Below are 19,072 nucleotides of genomic sequence, written 5' to 3' on the forward strand. Positions count from 1 at the left end.
CACGGAGGTCAGCCGAAAATGTGCACCTTCTGTTGGCCACCAGAACTCAAGCACCCGCCATCGTGATGGTATGGACCGCAATAACAGCCGATGGTCGCTCTCCGCTCGTATTTATCTACCGTGGCATCAGAATAAATGCCGAATATTATCGCGAAAATATTCTAGAGGGTGTATCAAAGCCTTGGCCACGCAAACATTTTGGCGGCAGACCTTGGACATTCCAACAGGACCCAGCACCATCGCACTCAGCACGAGCCATTCAAGAATGGTTACAAATATCCAGCGCGCAATGGCCACCAAAATCTCCGGATACCAATCCGTTGAACTATTGTGTCTGGAGTATTTTGGAAAGCAAGGTTGGCACTAAAAAATACGAATGTGTTGATCACCTCAAGCTAGCGCTTCGGCGGATAAGGGCCAAAATACCGCAGAGCATAATTCGGGCAGCTTGTGACGGTTTCCTTGGCCGTTTGAAGGCTGTAATAACATTTGATGCTATTTCCGACATTTTTTGCTTTCATTCAATAAAATTTAAAAAAATGTATAAAATATGGCGTTTGATTTTGTTGCAGCTTTTTTACCTCACCCTGTATATATCAGCAAAATCACATTTATGCATCTGGTAGTCGGTAAAATTCAAGGATGCTTTTATCTTCCATTATCATATCTCAAAGCCGTTCCTATTTTCCAAAATTCTCTGTCTGTTGAAATCGCGATACAGCCCACATTATTCGACGTAGAACGTCAATATTTAGCAGAACAATTTGTATTCTGTCTAGGATGGTTGGTATTGAAAATGAAATATATCGGTCCACGTTTTGCCATAGTCCCCATATAACGGTTTCTCCCGCTTTTCGGTATTTTGAGGATTTTTGACACATTTTTTCACGGATTTGTTTGAAAATTGGTATTTGTAGGTCATAATGGGTCCTAGTTCGTGTGGCGAAACATTGTATGTATGGGTCCACGCTTTGGTACCTCCCGATTTTTGGTATTTTGATGATTTTTCGCCACATTTTTTCACGGATTTGTCTAAAAATTGGTATTTGTGGGTCATAATGGATTCTAATGTTTTCACTTCCCTAAGGTGGAGGATATTAAAAATTCGACGAACATAACGTTTTCTTACTTGTTTATTTTAATATAATATAATTGGTCTCCGAAGCCTAGGTCAATGAAACCTAGGGCGAAATTGATAGCCTCACACCACCACCGAGTGCATCTCAGACGGCTTCCCCACCATCCCAAACCCCAGGATCCAAAACCACTCCCACGTCTGATTCCAAGCCACTGTGCAATTGTAGTTTTTCTTTTTTTTGGCCAGCAAGTAACGCCAATGGAAAACTTATGCTGGCATGTAAAACAATAAACGCTGATGGCGTTTTACAAAATTGTTACAATCCGACGCGCTGTGTTGCTGTGGATTGCAGGCAGGCGGGCAATAGCAACAGCATTTAACTGGACACGTGCTTTTGCAGCCTCAATTGTTTGGCTGCCAATCAAAGTTGACAACATCACACCAGTGTCAGACTTCAACTTCAACTTGAATGGCGAGACAGACGGACGGAGGGGATAAATTGAAACCAGCTTAATGGCTGGCATACTAACATTGTTTTTGTTGGTGATTTTGATAGGATTATAAAAGACACACACATACACTCTACCCCTCTCTTGGACACCTCTCTCTACCACTCACCGATTCAATTGGAAAATCGGCCTTAAAACCATTTTGAAACTTAAGGCTATTTTCTTAAGTAAATCTCTGCAGAATCTCACACACACACAACCAATGAATTGCCATTAGAAGACGACAGTAAGTAAAGCCTGTCAAAAAGTCAGTCAGGCTGACTGACTTACTGACCATTATGACAATGTGATTTTATGTCAGAGAGAGAGGGAGAGAAAGGAGGAGAAATCGGTGAAATTGCAATTTGACAAAAAAACACATTTTAATTTGTTTTTCTTTAAAGAGGCAGATTTTCCTCATCCCATGCCCGGATAGTTGGAAAGGCATGGCCGCCTTAGCCTCGGGGTAGCTTTTAAAAACTTTATGAATTGTATAGTTGATTTGTTTTTTTTTTTTTTTTTGTAAAAGCGAAAAAAAAAATAACAACTCTTACCTTGAGGAAAAGCCTCTTGACACAATGGTGCTAAAAATAAAAGTGAATGGAGGAGAGGAGATTAGCATTTTAGTTTTCGTCAAAATTATGGAGGAATATTAATTGAGTTGAGTTTTTAATTAAAATTAATTAAAAGAAAATAGGTAAGTGATTGATTGGAAATTTGGGATACATGGAAGAAATCTAGAAAAGGCCCAAATAGAAGAGCTGTGTAGGTATTTGAAGGCAAGGATACATCCGAGAGCCTTTTATAAAAATAAACATTTTCAATTTTTGTATGGAGAGAAGGCTTCAAAAGGTTCCCCTATAGGAAAAAGGTCTCTAAAAATCTCCTGAAAGGAAGACCTCTGAATGCCTTCTAAGAAGAGACCTGTAAAGGCATGCAAAAAAAAGGCCTATGAGGGTCTCCTAAAAAGACAACATTTAAAGATCCCCAAAACATAAGACCTCTGACAATCTTCTAAAAAAAGATACCTCTTAAATATAACACATTTCGCCACCCCGGAAGTCTCAGCGAAAGTAGACCTCTAAAGGTCTTCTAAAATACAAAGACTTTTATAATCCACTGAAAATTACGACCTTTGAATATTTCCTTGAAAATATGACTTTTGAAGGTCTTGTGTAGAGTTAAGACATCTGAAGGCTTCTGTTGAAAGAATATATCTGAAGGTCTCCTGTAGAGATAATATCTGTCAAGGTCTGATCTGTATAATAGATTGCTAATTTTTAATTAAAAAAAGAGGTAAGTGACTGATTGGAAATTTGGAATACACAGAGGAGATCTAGAAAAAGGCCTAAATTTGCGAAGAATTCGCAAGGCGAGGAGACATCAGAAAGTATTTTATTATACTTTTTAAATTTCTGTATGGAGAGAAGACCTCAAACGTTCTTCTATAGGAAAAAGGCCTCTAATGATCTCCTGAAAGGAAGACCTTTGAAGGTCTTCTAAAATGAGAGCACCCCTAAAGGACTCCGCAATGAGACGACATTTAAAGATCCTCAAAACGACGACCTTTAAAGATCTTCTAAAAAGGAGACCTTTTAAGATCTTCTAAAACAAGAACACCTTAACAGACACTTGAAGGTCTTTGAAAAAGACGACCTTTTAAGATCTTCTAAAACAAGAACACCTTAACAGACACTTGAAGGTCTTTGAAAAAGACGACCTTTTAAGATCTTCTAAAACAAGAACACCTTAACAGACACTTGAAGGTTTCTGAAAAAGACGACCTTTTAAGATCTTCTAAAACAAGAACACCTTTACAGACACTTAAAGGTCTTTGAAAAAGACAACCTTTAAAGATCTTCTAAAATAGAAGGACTTCAAAGATAACCTAACAGAACAGACATCTAAAGGTCTTCTGTGAAGAGATGACTTTTTGAAGGCCTTATGTGGTCTTTTAAAGGTCTTCTTCGAAAAAGAAAGACCTTAAGAGGCCTTCTAAAATAGAAGGACTTCAAATATCACCTACAAAAACAGACTTCTAAAGGTCTTCTGTGAAGAGATGACTTTTTGAAGGTCTTATGTGGAGAGAAGACATCTGAAGGCTTCTGTTGAAAAATATATTTAAAGGTCTATTGTAGAGAAAAATTCTGTCAAGGTCTGATTTGCATATAAGACTGATGAAGGTATTCTGTGGATGGAAGACCTTTGATAGGTATTCTACTGAGGGTAGTCCTCTGGAAGTCTTTTCCCCCAGAGAAAATTGCCAAAAGATTATAAAACTTCTAGAGCTTTTTTCGTTCTATACATCAGAGAGATGCTCTCTTGTGAAAAGACCTACTTTACCATATCCATTCTACAGTATATGACCATTGAGGTCATCTTCTTTATAGTAGATGGCCATTGAGGTCCTCTACTCAGCCGTAGATGGCCACTGAGGTCCTCTACTCTACAGTAGATGGTCATTGAGGTCCTCTACTCTACAGTAGATGGTCATTGAGGTCCTCTACTCTACAGTACATGGCCATTGAGGTCATCTGCTCTACAGTAGATGGCCATTGAGGTCATCTGCTCTACAGTAGATGGCCATTGAGGTCATCTGCTCCACAGTAGATGGCCATTGAGGTCATCTACTCTATAGTATGGCCATTGAGGTCATCTACTCTACAGTAGATGGTCTTTGAGGTCATCTCCTCTACAGTAGATGGCCATTGAGGTCATCTACTCTACCGTATATGCCCATTGAGGTCATCCACTCTACAATAGACGACCACTGGGGTCATTTCCTCCACAGTAGATGGCCATTGAGGTCATCTACTCTACCGTATATGCCCATTGAGGTCATCTACTCTACCGTATATGCCCATTGAGGTCATATACTCTACCGTAGATGGCCATTGAGGTCACCTACTCTACCGTAGATGGCCATTGAGGTCATCTACTCTACCGTGAATGCCCATTGAGGTCATCTACTCTACCGTAGATGCCCATTGAGGTCAACTACTCTTCCGTAGATGGCCATTGAGGTCATCTACTCTACCGTAGATGGCCATTGAGGTCATCTACTCTACAGTAGACGACCACCGAGGTCATCTACTCTACCGTAGATGCCCATTGAGGTCATCTACTCTACGGTAGCCGATCACTGAGGTCATCTACTCTACAGTAGACGACCACTGAGGTCATCTACTCTACAGTAGACGACCCCAGAGGCCACCTACTCTACCGTAAATGACCACGGAGGCCGTCTTCTCTACCGTAAATGCAACCCAATTATTGACTAATAAAATATGAAAAACCCTCCAAGGCTCACTCTACTTTTTTCCTTCCTCCTCCTTCTTTTAATTGCAAATTAATTAATAAATTTATTGCAATATTAATTAAAATATTTCAAGAACAGTTTGGCACATTCAATTCACAATTCAATTGGATTTTCATTAACTATTGAACGAATTGCTGGCTAATTTAAAGTAAAATTATGGCATTTGCAGATTGTAATGGCTTTTGACATATTTGCCAATTTTGTGCCCATTAATAATAAAAATACTGTGGTTAACTATCTCATTTGGTTGGATTGGTTGTTTTTGTCCCCCCCGGACCATGGAGGCCCTCCTCCTGGTTACAATTGTGAACCACAAAAATATTTTTTTCCATTTTTGTATTTTTTTCTCTCTTTTTCTCTGGACAAATAGATTCACATAAAATAAAATGTCATGTCCTTTTGCCGTTGACAAGGACATTACTGGCAAATAATAATTTTCCCGTAAAAGCAGAGATGAAAAGAGAAAAACAAAAAACGCCGCTGCCACAGAGCGTAGCTCAAACACAAAACTGAAACCAAACAACTGCAATTAACAGTTTACACAGTTTTTAAGCCTTCTTCGCTTTTTTTGCTGTTGTTTGTTTTTAAATTTCAATTTTAATATTCAACGCTGGCCTGGCCTGGGCTGGCTGATTTGATGTTCATGTTTTGACCACTAATGGTGTGTGGCAGTGCGTGGGCCCAGTAACTGATTACATGCGGTTATGCGGGAGTCTGTCGGCAAATAGATATTTCTATGGAAAACAAAAAACAAATAACCAACCACGCAACCATCGCACCTCACCTCACCAAACAACCAACCAATCCAACATGTTGTAATTATCCATAATTTGTTATAAAAACATAATGTTGAGCTATGTTGCCGACAAGTAGCAGCAGCAACATTGAAAACAGCAGGTACTTTTCACCAAAATGGTTTTTTCTTGTTCTGCTTTAGCTTGTGTATGGGTGTGTGTATGGATGTGTGTGTGTGGAAGTGTGTCTGTGTACATTCACTTACAAAACTAATTATATTTACTGGCCATCATTTATAGCCAATTAAAAGTTTATGCCACTCGCCGGAGCTGAGAGCAAATACCAATGGTACACACAAAATCGCATGAGGAGCACCTCTCCCCACACCACAGCATGCAATGTGTTTTATATTCACATTTCAATTTTTCTCTGCCAGGGCTTTGACTAAACTGGTCTAAAATTAATCGTACAGCTGGTAAATAGGTGTTGGCCTATAGAAGATCTTAAAAGTCTTCTGACAAAAATACACCTTAGGATGTACTGTAGTGGGAAAGTTCTATATTTCATCTATGTCCCTCAAGGTATAGAAGAGCTTTAAAAATTAGAGATAAAGAGCTGCTCGTCGACTTCTATACTGGAGATTAAAAGCTCCCATAGTTGAGATAAAGAGATCATAGACTCCTTCAGAGGAGATGAAGAGCAGCTCATCGGCTCCTATAGAGGAGGTGAGGGACTCATCGGCTCCCATAGAGCGGATGAGGGGCTCATCGGCCCCTATAGAGCGGATGAGGGGCTCATCGGCTCCCATAGAGCAGATGGGGCCCTCGTCGGCTCCTATAGAGCAGATGAGGCCCTCGTCGGCTCCTATAGAGCAGATGAGGCCCTCGTCGGCTCCTATAGAGCAGTTGAGGCCCTCGTCGGCTCCTATAGAGCAGATGAGGCCCTCGTCGGCTCCTATAGAGCAGATGAGGCCCTCGTCGGCTCCTATAGAGCAGATGAGGCCCTCGTCGGCTCCTATAGAGCAGATGAAGGGTTCATCGGCTCCTATAAAGCAGATGAAGGGTTCATCGGCTCCTATACAGCACATGAAGGGTTCATCGGCTCCTATAGAGCAGATGAGGCCCTCGTCGGCTCCTAAGAGCAGATGAAGGGCTCATCGGCTCCCATAGAGCAGATGAGGCCCTCATCGGCTCCCTTCCGAGGAGATGAAGAGCAGCTCATCGGCTCCTATAGAGGAGGTGAGGGACTCATCGGCTCCCATAGAGCGGATGAGGGGCTCACCGGCTTCTATAGAGCTGATGAGGGGCCCATCGGCTTCTAAAGAGCTGATGAGGGGCTCATCGGCTTCTATAGAGCTGATGAGGGGCTCATCGGCTCCTATAGAGCTGATGAGGGGCTCATCGGCTCCTATAGAGCTGATGAGGGGCTCATCGGCTCCTATAGAGCTGATGAGGGGCTCATCGGCTCCTATAGAGCTGATGAGGGGCTCATCGGCTTCTATAGAGCTGATGAGGGGCTCATCAGCTTCTATAGAGCTGAAGAGGGGTTTATCGGCTTCTATAGAACTGATGAGGGGCTCATCGGCTTCTATAGAGCTGATGAGGGGCTCATCGCCTCTCATAGAACATATGAAGACCACATCGGCACATGAGAGGCTTATCGGCTCCCATAGAGCAGATGAGGAGCTCACCGGCTCCCATAGAGCAGAGAAGGGGCTTATCGGCCCCTATAGAGCAGATGAGGGGCTCATCGAAACCCATAGAGCAGATGAGGAGCTCATCGGCTCCCATAGAGCAGATGAGGAGCTCATCGGCTCCCATAGAGCATAGAGCAGATGAGGAGCTCATCGGCTCCCATAGAGCAGAGAAGGGGCTCATCGGCTCCTATAGAGCAGACGAGGGGCTCATCGAATCCCATAGAGCAGAGGAGGGGCTCATCGGCTCCCATAGAGCAGATGAGGTTCTCATCAGCTCCTATAGAGCAGATGAAGTTCTCATCAGCTCCTATAGAGCTGATGAGGTTCTCAACAGCTCCTATAGAGCAGATGAGGTTCTCATCAGCTCCTATAGAGCAGATGAGGGGCTCATCGAATCCCATAGAGCAGATGAGGGGCTCATCGGCTCCTATAGAGCAGATGAGGGGCTCATCGGCTCCTATAGAGCAGATGAGGGGCTCATCGGCTCCTATAGAGCAGATGAGGGGCTCATCGGCTCCTATAGAGCAGATGAGGGGCTCATCGGCTCCTATAGAGCAGATGAGGGGCTCATCGGCTCCTATAGAGCAGATGAGGGGCTCATCGGCTCCCTTCAGAGGAGATGAAGAGCAGCTCATCGGCTCCTATAGAGGAGGTGAGGGACTCATCGGCATCCATAGAGCGGATGAGGGGCTCACCGGCTTCTATAGAGCTGATGAGGGGCCCATCGGCTTCTAAAGAGCTGATGAGGGGCTCATCGGCTTCTATAGACCTGATGAGGGGCTCATCGGCTCCTATAGAGCTGATGAGGGGCTCATCGGCTCCTATAGAGCTGATGAGGGGCTCATGATGACGGACTCATCGGCTTCTATAGAGCAGATGACGGACTCATCGGCTTCTATAGAGCAGATGACGGACTCATCGGCTTCTATAGGACTTATGGGTTCCTATGGAGTAAATCGCGGACTCATCGGCTTCTATAGAGCAGATGACAGACTCATCGGCTTCTACAGAGCAGATGTCAGACTCATCGGCTTCTATACAGCAGATGTCAGACTCATCGGCTTCTGTAGAGCAAATGACGGAATCATCGGCTTCTATAGAGCAGATGACGGACTCCATCGGCTTCTATAGAGCAGATGACGGACTCCATCGGCTTCTATAGAGCAGATGACGGACTCATCGGCTTCTATAGAGCAGAAAATGGACTCATCGGCTTCTATTAAGCAGATGACGGACTCATCGGTCTCAATAGAGCAGATGACGGACTCATCGGCTTCTATTAAGCAGATGACGAACTTAAGCAAAAAGTGTCGGAAATAGCATCAAATTTTAGAATAAGTTTAGATTTGTTCGAATTGGTCGCCTTTGGCACGGATTATGGCCTTCAAACGACCAATGAAACAGTCGCATGCTGCCCGAATGTTGCTCTTCGGTATTTTGGCCCATTCCCGGCAAAGCGCTTGCTTGAGGTGATCGACACTTTGGTATATTTTAGTGCCAACTTTGCTTTCCAAAATACTCCAGACACAATAGTCCAACGGATTGGTATACGGAGATTTTGGTGGCCATTGTGCGCTGGAAATGAAGCAAGGGACCTCATTTTGTAAACATTCTTGGATGGCGCGTGCTGAGTCATGTTGGGATGTTATGGCTGTCCACACCATCACCATGGCCGGCGCTTGAGTTCTGGTGGCCAACCGAAAGTGCACATTTTCAGCTGACCTCTTTGGCAACACAATCATTTTGTTTGTTTACAAACTGCTGGACAACGAATGTTTTCTCATCGGAGAAAACCAAATTCGGCTGTTCACCACTTTCGGCCAAGCGAAGCAACTCTTTAGCTTTTTTTGAGTTTATTTTCTTTCCGGTGCGGTGTATGTTCTGGTACTTCTTGGAATTTCAATGGCTTTACCCCGAGCTCATTTTTAAATATTTGCCGAATGGAATATTGCGATATGTTCAGCTCACGAGCCATTTTCCGGCAACTGCGAAGCGGGTTTCGATCTAGTCACTCTCTCTTTACTTTTCGAACCATTTCTGCTGATGTTGCTGTTTTCTTCTGTCCACTTCCTTGATGCCGGGCTACGCTACTAGTATCACTCTAACGAGCAATGTTACGAGACACATAAGATTTATTCACATTTAAATGCTGGAGTGCTCTAATGATAGCCACTTGTGGTTTTCCAGCCAAATATAAAGAAAACACACTATCACGCTTGAATACCTCCATCACGAATAAATTTTTTTCTGGAAAATTCTCACCAAAATGCTTTTGTACGCTTGTAAACAATAAAATGAGTTGTCACTAGAATAAGTGGCTTAAGTGGCGGACAAGTGGCTTAGAAATGACAGCAGCCTAAAGTTAGTTGCAATTTTTTCATCTCATCCTTTATAGACGTGGAATTTCATTAACGATTATTTTTTGAAACTAACCTCTAAACTTAGACTTGTAAACGAATATTTTTTTTTTTCAAACTGACCTCTAGATGTGGACATTTTCATGAATACAAGCTTACCTCCGAAAGTAGATTTTTTAAACGAACACTTTTTAAAAAGACCAATCCATGTTGATTTTTTAAATATTTTCCAAGCAGACCGCTCGCTATACGTGTATTTTTGAAGAATGTTGTACCAAGCTCTCGTAAGATCTGCAAACATAGATTTTTATACCCATAGCCATATGGCTGGAGATGGTATATATATATCATTTGACACGACCAAAAAGTGCCTTATAATGGTTTTAGACAGGTTTGGTTGCAGTTTTTTTATCTCACCCTGTATATGCACAGTGGTGTAGGATATCATAAAGTCGGCCCAGCCCGACTTTGGTCTTTCTTTACTGGTTTTTTAGTTAGATCTATGGAATAAAGCTTTAGGGTGATTTATGAGCCTTAGGACTTGGTGACCTATATGGTCATAGATCCTTGGGGTACTGCATTTGGCCATTGATCCTTAACAAAATCCTTAAACATAAAAATTACCCTGCATAACAATTTGAGGGTCATAAAGGTTTTAAAAATCTCAAAATCGTACTAGTTTCCCTACACGTTCTCCTTGAAATTCTATTTCCTCGCCCCTCTCCTTCTCCCTTCCATTGAAATTTCTTCCAAAATAATACCCGTTCTTATCATTTTTCCCGAAAAATCTAATATCCATCAGCCAAGTGTCAACAATTCATAGCTCCCTTAATGTTCCATAAAAAAAGTCATATCAACAACAAAACAAAATAATTCCAATAATCTCTGACAACATTGTTTTGTTTATTCACACCCCTACACACACACTCGCACCCGCAACACCAAAAGCCACACACACACATACACATCATAAACAAACCCCAAAAATCCCCTTCAAAAAATTTCTCATAATAATTTTTCTTAACGTTTATACCTTGTTTCCTGTTGGATTTTCCAGCACTATTTTCACAGACAGTATTGCAGCAGTTAGCTGAAGAAGCAGCAGCAACCGCAACAACAACTAAACTTTACACTTGCATGAACAAAAGCATTTTTTTTGGAGGGAAGGGGGGTAAGTGAAAATGTAGCATTTTTTATTGTTCAACATTATTCACGAAATATTTCTCTGTTTTTCCTGGTTCCTGGTAACGAAAAGTGGTGTTGGAATTCTAAGTTTTAAAAAAAAAATGGAGAAAAAAAGATGAAAAACTACTAACTGAGCTCTTTAACCTAGGCTAAGCCCAAAACGACGACCAGAATAATATTAGACCATTATGATGAGCACAATTTCAATGTTACCAGCAACGACAAGGAGCGACTAGCCAGCCAAGCCAGCCAGCATCATTTTCATTGCTTTTGGCACAACAATGCTTTTCCCATTCAATTTATGTGCACATGAAATGTTGAATGCGTGTAAGTGTAAGTGTGTGTGTGTGAGAGATTCTATGAGTTATACTAGACAGCTTAAGTTCTTTCTACTTCTTTTTTTCACTTCAAATCACTAAAGTAGATTTTTTATGGCCAATGCATTTTATCTCAAAAAAAGATGTGTTTAGATAGCTGAGATGTGGCAGAATTTGAGAACCGGTTTTATGGTTATGTTCTGGCAAAAGATCACAAAAGTCAGTGAAGGTTATTTGTGGGCAAAATGTAGAGATTTGAGATCAAAGAGGACAGATATAATGAGGTAGAAGGTTAAAATGATTTTGGATGACTATAAAGGGCCATTCAGATTATCTACGCTATAGTAGTATACGACTGAGGAAATATATTCTATAATAGATGGCCTCAATCATCTACTATATCTACTAGAGGTGGCTATTGAGGTCGTCTAACCTATAGTAGGTCATCAAACTTTTAGTAGATGGTCATCGAAGACATCTACTCCACAGTAGATGGCCAGTGAAGTCATCTACTCTACAGTAGATGACCATTGAGGTCATCTACCCTACAGAAGAGGTACATTGAGGACATCTATTCTATAGTAGATGGCTTAGAGGTCATCTACTTCACAGTAGATGGTCATTGAGGTCAACTATTCTACAGTCGAAGGTCACTGAGGTCATCTATTTAAATTAAAAAAATAGATGTCCACAGAGGTCATCTACTCGACAGCAAACTTCCCCTCAGGTCCTCTACTGGAGAGTAGATGTCCACAGGAGTCATCTACTCCTCAGTAGATGTCCCCAGAGATCGTCAATCGACAGTATGTGTCCACTAAGGTCATCTACTCCACAGTCGATGCCACTAGGGTCATCTACTATCTAGTAGATGACCGCTGAGGTCCTCTACTCTTCTATAGATTTCCTGAGGTCATCTATTTAAATTAAAAAAATAGATGTCCACAGAGGTCATCTACTCGACAATAGATGTTAACAGAGGTCATCTACTCGACAGCAAACTTCCCGTCAGGTCATCTACTCGAGAGTAGATGTCCACAGAGGTCATCTACTCCTCAGTAGATATCCCCAGAGGTCATCAATCGACAGTATGTGTCCACTAAGAACATCTACTCCACAGTCAATGCCACTAGTGTCATCTACTACCTAGTAGATGACCGCTGAGGTCCTCTACTCTAATGTAGATATCCCCTGAGGTTATCTTCTCCACAGTAGATGCCCCATGTAGTCATCTACTCGAAAGTAGTTGTCAAATAAGGTCATCTGCTCCACAGTTAATGTCGGCTAAAGTCACCTCCTGAGGTCATCTACTTCATAGTAGATATTGCCTGATGTTATCTCCTCCACATCAGATGTCTCTTGAGGCCATCTACGTTACTGTAGATATCCCTTGATGACATCTACTCCACAGCAGATGTCCACTGAGGCCACCTACTCTACAATAGATGTCTCTCTGAGGGGATGAGGAGCTCATCTTCTCTCATAGAGTAGATAAAGGGTTCATCTTCTCCCACAGAGTAGATGAGGGGCTAATCTTCTCCCACAGAGTAGATGAGGGGCTAATCTTCTCCCACAGAGTAGATGAGAGGCTCATCTTCTCCCACAGAGTAGATGAGGGCTCATCTTCTCCCACAGAGTAGATGAGGGGCTAATCTTCTCCCACAGAGTAGATGAGGGGCTATTCTTCTCCCACAGAGTAGATGAGGGTCTCATCTTCTCCCACAGAGTAGATGAGGGGCTCATCTTCTCCCGTAGAGTAGATAAGGGGCTCATCTTCTCCCGTAGAGTAGATGAGGGACTCAATTCTCCCATAGAGTAGATGAGGGGCTCATCTTCTCCCATATAGTAGATGAGGGGCTCATCTTCTCCCATAGAGTAGATGAGGGGCTCATCTTCTCGTATAGAGTAGATGAGGGGCTCATCTTCTCCCACAGAGTAGATGAGGGGCGCATCTTTTCCCACAGAGTAGATGAGTTGGTCATTTTCTCCCATAGAGTAGATGAGGGGGTCATAATCTTTCCCCGAGGAGATGGGGGGTCATCTTCTCCCACAGAGTAGATGAGGGACTCATCTTTTTCCACAGAGCAGATGAAGGATAGATAGAGGGTTCAACTTTTTTCACTTGACCTTACTCGGTTCTCAGATCAAAAATAGCTTCAAATTAAAACCACCTCCAAGTTCTGGTCTCCCATCCTCTCCATGAGTTACTTTTCTGAGAATATGAGGACATCACTATGCGTTTTTGTTATTTTTTTTTTCTTTAGCTACCTTCACATTCCGAATAGAGCAAAAGCGAGAGGATAAAAATAAATTTTAAGCTTATAATGGTCTTAATCATCTTTTGTGGTGCTAAGCTCTGCTAAGGTTATGCTGCCACATCATGGCATGTATGCATCCAGGAGGAGGGAGAAAAGAGACAACGATTTCATATCTGACAATGTTCCCAATAATTATTATGAGGAACACGATGACGATGGTGGCAGAGGTGGCAGAGGTAACACAATGGAAGCAAGAGGCTCCGCAACAACAAACACAATCACCAAAAGTGATGATGTTCGGGAGAAAAGAATGAACGAACGAACGACAAGGAAAAGAACAAACAAAGTGGATAAAGATGGCAAAATGTTGATTGTAACAAAGATGAGGAACTGATTATGATGATAGATGATAAACGAGATGATGGAGGAGGAGATGAAGAGAATGAGAATGAAGAGGACGAACGTGGAGGTGTTATTGCTAATCTAGCTTTGGTGAGTTTTTTTAACGCTTCCCTTTATTCTTCCTTGGCAGTGTTTCCTCTTCTAAGCACCCAAGAGTTGTTGGTGTTCGCTTTTATTTTTGCAAAGGGCAAAGCAGTGGGTTATGGCATTTAATAAGAACCGGATTTAACCAGCATTGCAAGAGATATATTATCATCATCATCAATGGCTGTGGAAAGCCGGAGCAGCACTGCCAGGATGGCCATCATTATAAAGTCGCCGTCGACTTAAAGTTCAGTAAATTGCAGCTAAAGCAGCAGCAGCTCCAGACATCACAAAGCATTTGCCACAAAATCTTTCCAATGAATAGGCTAAGGCTAATACAGAGCATACCGACCCTCAGATGCACCGCAAACACATATACACTGGAAAAAAAAGAAAAAATCTGGGAAAACAATGGGGGTCGAGCATTAAAAGAGGATTTAAGTTTTTTTTTTTTTTTTTGGTTAACCAAAACTTTTAAGGAATTTTCTTTTTGTAGCCGAAAACACAACAAAAACTGCAATTAAGTGGTGGTAACAGCACCACCTGTGCGAAAAATTTTAATAAGGATATTAAGGATTTTAATTGAAAAAATAATTTAAAAGCTAAAACTGAAATAATGCGGAGTGGGAAGTTAGGGGGAGGAAGTCCAAAATAATAAAGTTGCCAGAAAAGGCTCCTGAAACCATTTTTTTAAGGATGAGGAGGGGGTGTTTGCTCTAAAGGAGAAGATAAGCCCCTCCTCTACTCTATCGGAAAATATGAGCCATTCATCTACTTTACGGGGGAAGATGAGTGCTTCAGTAACTCTACAGGGGAAATGAGCCCTTCAGCCACTCCACAGGGGAAGATGAGCCCCTCATCTACTCTACAAGAGAAGATTAACCCTTCATCTACTCTACGGGGGAAGATGAGCCCCTCATCTGCTCTGCGGAATAAGTTGAGCCCTTCAGTCACTCTCCGGGAGAATATGAGCCCTTCATCTACTCGACGGGAGAAGATGAGTGCCTCATCTATTCGACGGGAGAAGATGAGTGCCTCATCTACTCGACGGAGGAAGATGAGCCCTTCATTTGTTCTACAGAAGAAGATGAGCCCTTCATCTGTTCTACAGGAGAAGATGAGTCCCTCATTTGCTCTATAGGAGCCGAAGAGTCCCTCATATGCTCTATAGGAGCCGAAGAGTCCCTCATCTGCTCTGTAGGAGCCGAAGAGTCCCTCATCTGCTCTATAGGAGCCGATTAGTCCCTCATCTGCTCTATGGGAGCCGATGAGTCTCTCATCTGCTCCATGGGAGCCGATGAGTCTCTCATCTGCTCTATGGGTGCCGATGAGTCCCTCATCTGCTCTATGGGTGCCGATGAGTCCCTCATCTGCTCTATGGGAGCCGATGAGTCTCTCATGTGCTCTATGGGAGCCGATGAGTCCCTCATCTGCTCTATGGGAGCCGATGAGTCCCTCATCTGCTCTATGGGAGCCGATGAGTCCCTCATCTGCTCTATGGGAGCCGATGAGTCTCTCATCTGCTCTATGGGAGCCGATGAGTCTCTCATGTGCTCTATGGGAGCCGATGTGTCCCTCATCTGCTCTATGGGAGCCGATGAGTAGCTCATCTGCTCTATGGGAGCTGATGAGTCCCTCATCTGCTCTATGGGAGCCGATGAGTCCCTCATCTGCTCTATGGGAGCCGATGAGTCCCTCATCTGCTCTATGGGAGCCGATGAGTCCCTCATCTGCTCTATGGGAGCCGATGAGTCTCTCATCTGCTCTATGGGAGCCGATGTGTCCCTCATCTGCTCTATGGGAGCCGATGACTCCCTCATCTGTTCTATTGGAGAAGGTGAGCCCTTCAGCTGCTCTATTGGAGAAGCTCTCTATGGGAGCCGATGAGTCTCTCATCTGCTCTATGGGAGCCGATGACTCCCTCATCTGCTCTATGGGAGCCGATGACTCCCTCATCTGCTCTATGGGAGCCGATGACTCCCTCATCTGTTCTATTGGAGAAGGTGAGCCCTTCAGCTGCTCTATTGGAGAAGCTGCTCTTACGGGAGCCGATGCGCTACAGGAGCCGATGAGTGCCTCATCTGCTCTATGGGAGCCGATGAGTCCTTCAACAGCTCTATAGGAGCCGATGAGTCCTTCATATGCTCTATAGGAGCCGATGAGTCCCTCATCTGCTCTATGGGAGCCGAAGAGTCCCTCATCTGTTCTATGGGAGCCGATGAGAGCTCATCGGAGAAAATGAGACCCTCATCTACTCAATGAGAGAAGGTGAGCCCTACTCTAAAATTAACCAATTTTCCAAACGATATCGGAAATTTCTACCAATCTCCTAAAAAAAAGAAAACTGTTAAGGGTCTCACACAGACACGGGATTGCTTGCAGGCCTTCCAAGAATATTGGACCATTAGTAAATCTTTATCTTTGAAAAAATTCTCATTCAGGTTATTCACTTTTTCTCACCGTATATTCTCCCCAGTAAAAAAAAAGAATAGCAATTTTTCCCAATTCTTGTCTTCTCATGACGTCTATTCGAACAAGGTGCAGGCGAATGAACAGCCATACGAAAAGTGTTTTAACACATTTGTAGTTTGTGGATTTGTGTTTTGCTCGTAATTCACCTTCGAACGACCATTTTAGTCTCTATTGTGGTTGAATGTGTGTGTGGTGGTGTGTGTGTGTGTTTTTTTTTTTTTAATTCATTCCTTTGAATTCGTGGCCTTTTCTCTTTTGTTTTTCCGGCAGAATGTTTGTTTTTTTTTTTTTTTTTTTGCAGAGAATTGAGGATGCCAAAGCGATGCCAAAAAAAAACCTGCACCAGACAGTCATTGACGTCAGTTTTAGTTAACTTTGATTGCTTTTGTAGATCGTCGACTAATCGTTAACGACTAGGAAGCAAATTTATACTGTGAACAATTTGAATAAGGTAAGTCATGTTTGAGAAGGGTGCTAAAGATATACCCATGTAAAACTACATGTAAGTTTTTGTTTTTATACCCTCCACCATACTATGGAGGGTATATTAATTTTGTCATTCCGTTTGTAACTCCTCGAAATACTCATGTCAGACCCAACAAAGTATATATATTCTTGATCAGCGTAAAATTCTAAGACGATTTAGCCATGTCCGTCTGTCTGTCTGTTGTAATCACGCTATCTTTCGAACAAATTGAGATAGAAGGCTAAAATTTTGCACACATGTATATTTTGCCTGTAGGCAGGTTAAGTTCGTAAATGGGCCATGTAGGTCCAAGTTATCATATAGCCCCCATATAACTGTACCTCCCGATATTCAGTATTTTATGATTTTAGCGACATTATTCGCCGGAATTGTTTCAAATTTGGCATTTGAAGTTCGTAATGAATACTACAGCCTAAAACAGAAAATTATCTGTGCAGGTCCATGTCTTCGTGTAGCCCCCATATAACGGTACCCCCCGATATTCGGTATTTTTATGATTTTTGCGACATTGTTTACCGGAATCGTTTCAAATTTGGTATTTGAACTTCGTAATGGATACTACATCCTAAGTCAAAAAATGAGCCATGTAGGTCCACTTCTTCATATAGCCCCCATATAACGGTACCCCCCGATATTCGGTATTTTGATGATTTTAGCGAAATTATTCAGCGAAATCGTTCCAAATTTGGTGTTTGAAGTTCGTAATAGATACTGCAGCATAAAACAGAAAATGGGCCATATAGGTCCACGTCTTCATATAGCCCCCATATACCGTACCCCCCGATATTCGGTATTTTGATGATTTTAGCGACATTATTTACCGGGATTGTTTCAAATTTCGCATGTGAATTTCGGAATGGATACTTCAGCCTATGCCAGAAAATTGTCTGTGCAGGTTCATGTCTTCGTATATCCCCCATATAACGGTACCCCCCATATTGCGTATTTTAATGATATTAGCTAGATTATAAACAGTTTTTTCTTCAAGTTTCGCATTTAAATAGTGTAATAACTTATGACAAAAGTTGCCTATGCTGGCCCACGTCGTCGTATAAGCATTCGGTATTCTTAAGATTTTAACAGAATTTTTAACGGATTTTATTTATTAGAAAATGCCAAATTTGTGCCAAATGGTGGAGGGTATTAAAAGTTCGGCCCGGCCGAACTTACAGCTTTTTTACTTGTTTTTTTTTAATATTAAAATGAAATCGGGATTTTATTTTTAGAAATCGTGAATTGAAAAAGTATTTGAAAATCACTTTCCTGAAAAAAATTTCTCAAGGACTTCCTAACTGTAAATAAATCGTTGATTTAAAAAAGGAAATTCTAAAGAAAATCCCGTCCTTCCATTTATTCAATTGATTTCTTAAAATATTTCAAAGACTCCTATTGCGGACTCTTACAACGATTCTGTGACCAAAACATTTTTTACCTTTATTTGCTATTCAAAAATCGTATATATTTTTAAGAATGTTTTTTTTATTACATTTTAAGGACTTCCATTGTGGACTCTTTTAAGGATATTTCTAAACAGTGATTTTGTGAGCAAAACTATTTTTTAAGTTTATTTTTATGATATCCTGAGCAAAAATCTTAAAACTTATGTCAACAAAATGTTCGTTAATAATACCAAATAATAGTAAAATGTTAACAAATTTTATCAACGACTTTTTGGTCAACGATTACAAGCAGTCGATTTTTTGAATTATTTTTTTAATCACCTTAAGGTGGCAATTCAGTTATTTTTTAAGAGAATTGCTGACAAGAACTTTCTTGAAAAATGTATCGATATTTATAAAAAAAAAAAAAAAACAAACAAATTAAAAAAGTTTTTGCGCAAATGTAGCAGATGAGGCGCTCATCTGCTCTATAGGAGCCGATTAGCCCCTTTAACTACTTTATATTTTTTAAAACAAAAATTCAAGGACCTTCTCCGGCCAAAAATTGCAATTTCGAAGATAATCTTCTTGAACAAAAAACTTTAAATTAAAAACAGAGAATATTTTTTAAGGACTTCTTGGTCAAAAATCGTTAGTTTTATGAAAATATGTTGCCCGATCATCCTGGACAAACACTTATAGATTTTATGCAAATATTGACAAAATCGTGGAATTTAAGGAAAGGCATTCATATCGAAAATCGTAAATTCTTTAACCTTTTTTCAAAAATTATTGTAATACTCAAGGATCTCTGAGAC

The 19,072-nt window shown here is 41.5% G+C and overlaps 2 protein-coding genes across 5 annotated transcripts in view; both read right to left on the bottom strand.

Annotated features, from left to right (window-relative positions):
- The window catches only part of LOC101896747 (leucine-rich repeat and fibronectin type-III domain-containing protein 3), a 399,938-nt gene that overhangs the window by 326,492 nt on the left and 54,374 nt on the right, over nt 1-19,072 (bottom strand). For all 4 annotated transcript variants that reach the window (XR_009342463.1, XR_009342464.1, XM_059123971.1 and 1 more), the window contains exon 3: nt 2,121-2,150. The gene's annotated coding sequence lies outside the window, so the exon portion shown is untranslated. The remainder of the gene's footprint in view (nt 1-2,120; nt 2,151-19,072) is intronic.
- On the bottom strand, nt 6,804-7,241 carry LOC131803023 (variable charge X-linked protein 3B-like). Its single transcript, XM_059123913.1, has one exon. The coding sequence runs from the start codon at nt 7,239-7,241 to the stop codon at nt 6,804-6,806; it is 438 nt and encodes a 145-aa protein (XP_058979896.1).

This window comes from Musca domestica, unplaced genomic scaffold, assembly GCF_030504385.1.
Source record: "Musca domestica strain aabys unplaced genomic scaffold, Musca_domestica.polishedcontigs.V.1.1 26, whole genome shotgun sequence".
Classification (NCBI taxonomy): domain Eukaryota; kingdom Metazoa; phylum Arthropoda; class Insecta; order Diptera; family Muscidae; genus Musca; species Musca domestica.

Coding starts and splice junctions, on each gene's coding strand:
- LOC131803023 (XM_059123913.1), bottom strand. CDS start 7,241: ATGAGAGGCGATGAGCCCCTCATCAGCTCTATAGAAGCCGATGAGCCC.